General features: G+C 45.4%; 1 protein-coding gene across 1 annotated transcript; it reads right to left on the reverse strand.

The window, feature by feature from the left end:
• Positions 1–5,617: 5,617 nt before the first annotated feature.
• LOC144147069 (uncharacterized) lies at positions 5,618–10,137 on the reverse strand. The gene is made up of 2 exons (XM_077679106.1): positions 9,750–10,137; positions 5,618–6,270 (listed from the first exon to the last, which is right to left on the reverse strand). Exons 1-2 carry the CDS (start codon positions 10,029–10,031, stop codon positions 5,998–6,000), a joined length of 555 nt encoding a protein of 184 aa, XP_077535232.1. The 5' UTR covers positions 10,032–10,137; the 3' UTR covers positions 5,618–5,997.
• Between the last annotated feature and the right edge of the window lie 351 nt (positions 10,138–10,488).

Here is a 10,488-nt window from a genome sequence, read left to right on the forward strand (position 1 = left end):
GGGTTTCGTGCATGGTTGTATCTGTCTGAGCGCTGCGGTTTCCGGGGAAGTATTCTGTGTGGAGTTGGGTGCTTCTGACTGTGTCCCAAGTGCACGCACGTTTTGTTACGCATGTTCAGTTCTGGCGTGCCTGCGTGCACAGGTACTCTGGTCCCCTTGTTGTACTTTCGCCGTGTCGGTCACAACTTTGTTGAGTATGTCTGCGACATTTCGGTATATAAGGTTGAAATTTACTTGGCCTCACCCCAGTTTCTGATAGTGAGACAAGGATAATAGCGCGTTTATAGAGCACTCCTGCAGTTCTCCGCCAGAGAACGGTATAGTCAACATTCCACAGACTCAAAGGCTGCCGCAGAAAACATCTACGACAATACATGTGTTCGCTCTCAGCGGGAAAGAAATAAGAGATACAGGTAAGAAATATAACGACGATGGGCAGGTATCATGTTATAGGTAGATCGGCATCTGAAGCTTTCTCACAGCTTTTTATATTGCATAACCGCCCTGTGGCCGGATAGAAACCGCCGCGACATTATATATGTAGTCAAAGAACGAGTGCCGCATGAAGTCACGTAATATCAATAAAATAAAGAAGGTAACCCCCCCAGCAATATTGTCCATCAGCGCTTAGCACCATTACACTATCGAATGGTATGCAAAGTAAAAAAAGAAACTGATTAACCTGTCATCCTATTTTACTCGACATTCTAAATACGTTTTTTAGTGATTTCTTTTTTAGTCTTCATTTGGAGCTTATCCCACCCTGTCCTAAAGCAGCAGGGGGCTGCAGAATTGTCATATGCAAATCTTCGTTTTTTCAGCACACTTTCATTACAGGCAACTTTGGCCACTTTGGAAATGTTCTCACCGAAAAGGATCCGTCCTGATGCGAAATTCTCTTGTTTTGCGTGCATGGTCAGTTTTATATAAACGGTAATGCGGCTCCTTTAAAGGATATTTCTGTGTTAACGCCTCTTCTATCCCTAAATATCTTTAAAAACTTTAACCGTTGTTTTTGTCGCCGCGAGAAAGCTGTTCCCACCTGATTTCTTTTTTTATTTTAGCGCAGCTGCCTCCTAACTTGTGCAGTCCCGGAAAAAAACACTTGCCGTCAGGTTTCGAACATTCTTTTTTTGTCCAACGTTCATTGAAATGTAGAAAAGCATTCTTTAGTTCATAAATCAGTGTACATTGCGAAGGATCTCATACGGCACAGGCATAGTTTAGTATCGGTCCAACAGACGTTGAATAAACCGTTTCTGCTAAGTGTTTTTTTCCCGAAATTTTAAAACTGTGTAGCATAGCATTTAGCGCCCTTGCAGCTCTCCAAACCATGCCGCAAAAACGCGAATTCCATCAGCAACCATATTCTACACCTTGGTATTTACATCTAGTAGCTTTTTACATGCTCATTCTTTAAAATGTGCTGAGTCTCTACTCCCTTTCGCTTCCTTGTAAAAGAAACGACAGCAAACTTTCTAATATTTAAATTCATTTATCACATTGAACACCAATCAGGTACACGGTCCAAGCCAGCTTGCAGTTAGGCAGCGTCACTGTTTACCCCTCATTTGTCCCAACACAACGCAATCGTCTAGAAACAGTCTAAGAGGTGATGAAATACCTGCCTAAAGTGGCATTGATACGGAGCCCTGTGTGACTCTAGACGTTATACCAACATAATTAGAGCTTTTTCCGTTTGAAATGACACATTGTCGAGACTAGCCCAAATAATTTTTATACACCTTAGCACACCAAGTGTGGAGTACTTTAGGTACTATGTTTACGGAAATGTAAGTAAATACAGTTGGTCCTCCCCTTAAATCAATGTCAGTTGCCAGATAATGGCGAAATGCAACAATTGCGTGGTGCGGGAGGTCCTCTTCCTTAGCCCGTGTTGATCACTTGATAAGGATTTGTTTACAACTAAGTGTTTTATTATTCCGCGTCAGAGAATGGGCTTAATTATATTCTACGCTATTGTGCTTAGAGGCGTTGGCCTGTAATTTTCAATGTTCTTTTTCGACCACCCCTTATCGACGGAAACGGCATCAGAAGTATTCTAGTCAAAAGGTAAAAGGCCTGCCGACAAGGATTGATTATAAATTATGTGCCGATACTGCAAAATCAGTTCAGCACACGGCCTGGAAATGCGGGTAAAAATTCCATACGGGCCCATCGTTCATGTTTCAACTATTTTCTTTAATTGTTTTCCGTGCCATTTGATTACACGCATGAAAAATTTAGTTATAATCCCAGAAGGGGGTACGGGAAAAGAACCAAGATGACTACAGCGTGAAATGCTTTTCACCCTTTTGTCTGTCAGTTACGCCCTTACATCCGATCAAAAACAAAGCAAAACACCCTTTAAAATGTTCTCATTACGATAAAACGCCTTTTACCAGGGTTTATTTTTCTGTTTTTGCTATGGTTAAGGGAGGTGTCAATTTGAAAACACCCGTAAAGTATGTTTTTTTCTTCCTTTTGTCAGGGTGTAAGGTGTTAGCAATAGACAGTAAAAATTACCCTTACGGTTTTGTTGTTGTGCTTTCGTTTATTTAGTAGCCTCAAGGCTTAGCAGACATTAAGTGAGAACGAGCGTTATCCAGGAAACTAAGTTAGCCTCCCGGAATAGTCTAGCAAGGAACAGTAGGCAGGACCATGGACAATGTACCATGGAGCCACCGATGGCAATGCGTGCCTTGCCGCAAATCTGGGCCTGCTGCCATCAGACATTTCCTACGAATATTCTTAGTTCCAGGGCATGTCCATAACATGAGGTGAAAATCTGCCGCAACCGTTTCATCAAGCAAGGTTGGGCATTTCACGTGCCCTCGGTAGTCCCCTTGCCATCCACACTTCCGGGCAGGAGTAGCAGCCACCCCCAGCCGGATACTCCGTAGTACAACCTCCTCCATTCTGGTAAAGTTGAGTGGAAGGAGATCCGAACACGGATGTATGAGAGCACGTGTTCGGCGTCGAAGATCCTCCTTTGCAGCCATTCGTGTGGCCCATGGGTCAAGCTGGACGGGAGATGATGGTGCCGGGCAGTTGTGTGACAGCTCGCTCGTTCACTAAAATACTGCTGTTACCAGGAACCCATGGCACAATCACCTTTGATGGCATTTTGCTGTGCAGCTGGTGGATTCACTTGCAAATGATGGCAGTCTGCGCAACCTGTTTCGGATTATGAATCACGTGCGTAAAGTCGGTACGAATATTGATGGTTGTTAAAGCTTGATTGGAGGCGGCTGTACAGAGCAGGGCGTCGTGTGTGGCCTGAAGTTCAAGAAGTATTGGGGTCCATGTGGCAGAGGACTAGGGAATGCGGCCTCCGAAGCTGGGATGGGTGGGACATGCCCACGCTGTGACAATACGTGTTCCCGTGCACGAAGTGCCGGATTACGATAGGCATTGATCGTATAATTCATTTTACAGGGACCACTTACACCTAGAAATCTAAGCAGGCAAAGGCCGGAAGTGCTGAAACCCTTACAGACCACTTGCACTAGCCACGTCGCGACTTGAAAATCGGTGGCGTTTTATGAGTACGCATCCGTGTCTTCGGGCAGGCGTGCGCACCCATTCAGCGTGTCTTTGGGCCGGGTTTAATGCTTGCATGTCATGTCTTTTGCCCCTATCAACGCGGAAATCTGGGCCCCCTTAAGCACTGTAGCTCGCTCTGGCATTTACATCCTCTTGTTGTCTGGTTGTGACCAGATATTTGGGCTCATCTCAACTTTCATATCCTGCTTGGCATAGACATCGCACCCCAGGAATTACGTGCTACTAAGCACCAGTGCCAGTTTTAATTCACCAGCTGTGGGGAAACCGAAAAACACAATTACTGCATTTCCGTTTGTTCTCGCGAACAGTGCTTGGAAATGATCCGAAAGGCTACGTCCGTGAGTAGGCTACCTCCGTAAGGGCACATCTCGTGCCTTCAAAGGCGAAAATGCTCAAAGAAAAAAAATCTCAACCTCCTTTTTTGAGGCTTAAAAGGCAGATCCTAAATGTCTTTTTTTTTTTTTAATTGGCTCGGGAGCATTTACTAGCGAAAGTCATAGCAATGCCGGCCAATCTAATTGATTGCTTGCTTACTTGCAACAAATGCAAGATTGCCGATTTGGTTATGTCACACGTCATAGGGCACAACAAACTATTTCGGCCTGAAGCCCCACATTCCAATATTTTGGAGCCCCCAGTGTTCTTGAAGTCCCAATTTCTCCTACTATTAGGTTCCGTGATACTACATTGTTTAACGCATCTAATAAATTTCCTAAACATTTTGACGAAGCTACAAAAGCACGTAAGAAGCCTAATTCGGATTTGCCTCCTCTAGCATTTCTCAGGGCAAAACCCTCAGTTGTTGTTATACATTTGTATGGAGTACCCATAATATTAAAAAGCAGGTCCATACCTAAACCGGCGTTGGATATAATAAAGAATTTCTAAAATCCCGCTGATATCTTTTTACTCGCTCAGGAAGGCAATTTTTTATGCTATGGTAAAATTGAATTCCTGAAACTTCCAGTCTTGTCCACGTTAGTCTTGTCCAGGCTGGAATTTGTAGAATCAATCACTCACTGTGGCACCTGCAGTGAACGCAGTGCGCAGGAGGGAAGTATGTTGGAGAGCTTAGAATAGAGAAGGAAAGAGTGGATAGAAAATGCGGACACTTTGCTGCACCGGTGAAGTATAAGTCAGCGCTAGTAGGCCGGGGCATAACCGGCTCCACAGCATGAGACACCGGGTCTCCAAACCGCATAGCCCATGCTCATTGGGGCGAATACTGGAGAGACCCCTCCATCATATAATTTAGCAAAGCACACTAAACCAGAGGACTAGCTTTGTTTTCTCCAGGAAAATGTGAATTATAATATTAATCATAACTTTTATTTTCTCCAGAAAAACTTGAAGGTCTTCGGGGCAAAAAGCTGCTCCGGAACCGCAAACCCTCACGTGGCAGCGTTCATAATATAACAAAACAATACTTCACTCTTAATAAAATGAACGAGCGCACAGCCTTGTCACAATATACGGAAACATAAGCTGAATAAAGGTTATACAATGACTGTGGTAGAAAACCAACAATTTGAACAAACAAATGAACACAAAAAGACGCAGTTACAGACAGCAACACACATAAAACAAGGGCATACCACAATAAATACAAATACCAGCACATAAGTACGAATGTGTAGCGGACAACAGGCTTGCAAAGTGTTGTCGCAGCTATCTGAGCGATAGGTCACCCGTATGTCTGCGTTTAGTTATAATGATCACATGTTTAGGTATAAGGTGGGAATGTGTATTTAGTAGGGAAACGCGGCACTAACACGGGTCCTGCGCCGCCCATTCCGGATTCAGCATCAGTCGGTGCGGGAGATAATTGAGATATAGAGGTGACAGTATTCCGACGAAAATGAAGAAAGCTCGGGCAAGACTTCTTTCTGGCATTCCTTCGTCCCCCCCCCCCCCCCATTGCTCATTCCTTTGGCACTTACCACAACACGGTAATGGTTGCCTTTTAACATTACTGAAAAGAGTGCGTTAATGTCTGTCATACAACTGCGTTCTTGTACACAGTGTTTTGGAATCACCCGTACAGCTGTCGTTTTCGTGTCTTTTCTCTTCCGGTAGATGCTTGCCGTACAAAGGCTCTGCATTCGCTTGCATAAATTCAGTTGTAAATGAGCACGGTGTCTCTGTGTACTGTGTTATTTTTTTTTTTTTGCTGCACGGTTTTCAGTTGTTCATTGCTTTTACAGTTTGAGAGATGTTTGTATTTCCACAATATTTCTCAAAAGTGCGATTCCCACCAACAAAAACAAATAAAACGAGCCCGCGGTATTAATGAACTGCATTTGACAACCAAAAACAAGAAGGTCATAACCACTGCGTTCAACTTTGTCCAGCGTATGTGCAAAAATATCTTTTCAACTAAAAAAAATGGTAATTTTTCGTCGTTCCTGTGGGGACCTAATCTCGCTGGCGTCAACGTGTGGTAGCCAACTTGACTGCGCCCACAATTCCCGCGCCAACGACGGCGGCCACACCTCCGAGGGCAGCACCGGGAAGGATGACTTCATTCACAACTTTCTCGGCGTGATGCTCTTCTTCGGGCACTTTTATGCCCAGCTCGCTCAGAAGCCCTAAAACCCACGTCTGGCAGTTGTTGCTCGTCAGATGGTAACAACCGGAGCTGCACATTTTTCTTAGGTGCTTTTCAAGGAGTCGTTCTGGGATGTTGTGCTTCCCCAGGTGCGTCTGGCGGGGAAAAGAAGAAAACAAAGAGAGGTATGGTTTACACTCAATTCATTAAAGCCAGGAGCATAACTACCCATGCACGTTTACGGCATGTTGCTTAGAACACCTTATTATGAATTACTATACCTTATTACGTTTATAAAGGGAGTAAGAATGACCCCTGTCGGATGTTACAGAACGTGCTTCGACAATTGTAGTAAGAACGTTTATCGCAGATTGAAAAATGAGCAGCTAAAAATGCACTGACGATTACTATACTCCCTAATAAAAAATGTGTGCTTAGCGCGAATTGCACTCTTCTCGGTCACGGCGTATATCTTCTGCGTCTCGGCAAGTGATTGCGTGGTTAGCGAACGAACGGCGGCGCGCGCTACTCTACCGTTGCCTCGCAGCGCGTCGCCGTCGCTGAACATATTGTTATAAATCGCGTTTGAACCTCCCGCGCTAATGTCACTTGGTTCCGAGTAGCGACGAGCGGAACAGCGCCTGGGGAAATTGTCAGAGGGAGGACGCTCCTTGGCGGCAACGCATGGCGAAATTGTGAGAGGGAGGCAGTGAGAGAGTTGACACCAATGCGGTGCGTGCCACCCACCTCCTCACCATCTCAAGACGCTCCTCTCTGTTTTATCTCTGCCTTGGCTACGTCGATCGCTTACTAGTTTACACTGACAGACTGATGCCGCCACCGCGAAACCCATGTAGCAGCCGCCAAAGGGCTGTGCCCTAAAAACTTAACGTGTATGCATCAGTGGGACGAAATACCCTGCGCCCCTCTATCCCCTTGGCTGATCCAAATCATCAAGAAGAAAAAAAAAACGCACAATTACTAAGGCGTAGGCTGCAGCCAGTATTCCGAAATCTGAAGCAGTAGGCTACCGTTGTGAATAAAGAATGGTAACCAACCAATCTCTGCTTTTGGTAACGGCGTGTTGGGCTCAAAACTGAAGTCTCACCAAGCTGCTTTACAGAGCACTTACATCGGCCAAAGTAGCCTTACAAACAAGAATTCAAGGGCTAACTGTTCGATGTGAGAAAGCAGAGGCTCATATTAGTAACCAGACACAAGTGGAAGACAATGTACGTCCCATTAAGGGGAAGACACGAAGTTGGGCACAACATGTACTGTGGATAAAAAATAACGAGTGACCCATTCGTTGAACGAAACTGCTACCAAGGGCAGTAATCGAGGCAGGTACTCGAACTCGAGGGAGCGACTCACTAGGAAAATATGGGGGCGAAGACTGCACTAGGCCAACTCATGAAAGATGGGTCCGAAAACTTTGGGAGAAGCTCTAGTCGTGTGGGTGGCCGAAACAGGCTGCCTAATATATGCGTACCTACAAGTAGAAGCAACCGACCAACCGACTTCTTCATCATAGCCCAGCACCGACAGCTGAAAGTTGGTACTTGGATATTGAGGAGAATATTTATATCTTGGCCTAGGGGTGCACCATTTCTTTCTACCCTTTATAGAGAAATAGGGAGAAATTGGGCTTCCGCAAAGTTGAGATTACCTTGCCTTCCTACTGAGATATCGAAGACGTGATTGCTGATATATGCAGCCCGTAAACTGTTTTAAAAGTGCGTCGTACATGGGCAAGACCCATCTCCCAAAACAAAACAAAAACTAGTTGGAGGCAGTAAACCGTAAAACAGAATGCGAAACGAAATGAGTGTATCTGCCTACAGCCGTGTTGACAGTTCAAAACTATAGCAATACGTACGCAATATCCGTAATTGTAGAAACAAAGAAGAGGTATTCCGGGTGGCACTAAAATCGCGCCTGCTGAAAATGATTTCTCCGAACTCCCAAATGATTTCTCCGTTTTGATTTCGGTCCTTGCGTTTTGAATTTGGCCGTTTTCGTTTTCACTACTGTCACACTTCGCGTGCACTTCGGTTTTTAGAGAGAAGGAGTTCGTCAACGTTCTATCAAAACGACCTCGAAACATATTATATCACAAATCCTGCTAAGACGACTATAACGTCACCCCGTGTTTCACCTACTCTTCAAAATTAGCTTGTAAATAGGAAATTTTAAATAACCTCGAATTCCTCTTTGATATCAATACATGGCCTCCTACTTGAAGAATACAGACAGCCCCACATTACCGACAGAATAAAATTCTTATCCGTCCCTTATTCGTCAGCTAATTAACTAGGAAGCATTCTTAATCGCAAGTTAAAAACAACGTGTTTAGTTCAAGCACTTTTTTGGAGTTCGCGCTGCTCCGCCAGTCATCCTTCTTCCAACAGTGGGAAGGCATTGAATTATTTTCTTAGTTTTTCATTCGACTATGTGCAGACAAACGAAACACACAATGACAGTAAACTTCCATGTAAGAAATAAAAAAATCACTGCCCTTCCACTAAGTGAACCGTCGAAGATGTTCATCGAACAAGCACGTTGTTTGTAACTTGCCATGGAGCGTACTACCTAGTTACTTAGCTAAACAAAACATGGACAGACTGGAGTTTTTTTTTATTCTCCCGGATAAACTTAAGGCTATCCGTTTCCCTCCCCTCCCGCATAACCCCACGTATTGACAGTAGACGGGCATTTTACAGTATTCACAATGAACAACGTAAACATGACACTTAGATATAACTATGGGTAATGATAACTCTTAGCGTCCAATTGGCATCTAATGTGTTGCGGAATAGTTCAGATACAACAAAAGTTACAGCCTTTTTCCAATAACTGTTCTCCATCTGTAGACGGTCATACATTGACGGCACACGGAAATATCCAGAATTCACTGCTTTACTGCGAAACGTACTAATTATGACATCAAAATGAAATAGGCGTAACGATGAAGTCGCTCTAGCTGCCGCTTTAAGTATATTTTTTTAGATAACTATATTAGACTGAGGGCTACAGAGTACTCGCCAGGAAGGTGGCTTTGCCGCAAGACTAAATTTGTCGACGCCACTTCTTTCTACACACGCTGCGGACGGACTCAGTTCTCGTCGCAATTGAATCTGTAACAGCTCCGCCGTAAAAGGATATTTCGCCTCAGAACGTCAACAATCGAAGCAAGACTGACTGACTGACTGACTGACTGATTCACTGACTGACTGACTGACTGACTGACTGACTGACTGACTGACTGACTGACTGACTGACTGACTGACTGATTGATTGATTGATTGATTGATTGATTGATTGATTGATTGATTGATTGATTGATTGATTGATTGATTGATTGATTGATTGATTGATTGATTGGTTGGTTGATTCTGGCGTTTAGCGCACCGAAGCTACACCTGAGGTATGAAGAGCGCCGTATCTTTGGCGTGCGCCGTAACCTCGACGCACGGGCGCTTTCACTTTTCCGATCCACATGAAAAGAATCCACCGCTGCTAGGATCTAACTCTCGTTTATGGGCTGAGCAGCACAACGCCTTCGCCATTTATTCACAGCGGGGTGTCCCACAGGAAACCATAACAAGCACGGAAAGCAACATAATCGGCTTACCCTCTTGGGAGAAGTTACTTCGTAGGCCGTCCTCTTCTTCCAGTACCGCCGTCCGGTCAGCTCTCCCGCGCGGTCCATGTCTGCATCGCAGATGAGCACTTCGTCTTCGCCGTAGTCGAAGACCAGGAGCCAGTGCTTGTTCCACGAGTCACCGCTCAGGGAACGTGACGAAGAGCCGATGAGGGATAGCACACCCGACGCCAAGTTGACAGATTCTCCGTGCTGAATGGGCCTGCTGCAGAGGTACACGTCGCACTCGTCCGACTGCACTGAACCAGACATATTTCTAGTCGCGAGAACAACCCGCCGCGTCGACGACACCTAAAGATCTGCAAGACTGCCCTGAAAATATCGCGGATACGAGAGTGGTTCCTTTCCAGCTGGTCCGCGCGCGCTGAACGGCGAACTGGCGCCCTTCGTTGCGAGGGGAGCTGGCGCTGCGGCGGCAGAAGTGGTGCGGTAGGCCTGGGGGAATTCCCGTTTCCGATGGACCGGTCGGCGGTTGGCCTGGCGCCGAGAAACGTGCACTTGCCTTGAGGCAAGTGCACGTTTGTCGTTGCGGTCGTTGCAAACACGTCTGCGGAGAGGGCAGAGAGAAGGTTGGTGTACTTTGGTATGTTCGTTTCGGGTTCACGTAAGCGCTCATTGTCCATCCCGTGTTGTTATGGCGGCTGCCTTAAGGGAGCTGGGGCGGATACTATTGTATGGCATAGTTTCATTGACGTGCGGGTTTTTTAAA

Source organism: Haemaphysalis longicornis, unplaced genomic scaffold (genome assembly GCF_048455015.1).
Source record: "Haemaphysalis longicornis isolate Haplotype H1 unplaced genomic scaffold, Haemaphysalis longicornis Haplotype H1 scaffold_7, whole genome shotgun sequence".
Lineage (NCBI taxonomy): Eukaryota > Metazoa > Arthropoda > Arachnida > Ixodida > Ixodidae > Haemaphysalis > Haemaphysalis longicornis.

What these genes read in the sequence shown, in the direction of transcription:
- LOC144147069 (XM_077679106.1), bottom strand. Translation starts at nt 10,031, where the DNA reads ATGTCTGGTTCAGTGCAGTCGGACGAGTGCGACGTGTACCTCTGCAGC. An exon ending in AAGTAACTTCTCCCAAGAGG is followed by an intron (nt 6,271 to 9,749) that starts GTAAGCCGATTA and finishes TTTCCCCGCCAG; the next exon opens with ACGCACCTGGGGAAGCACAA.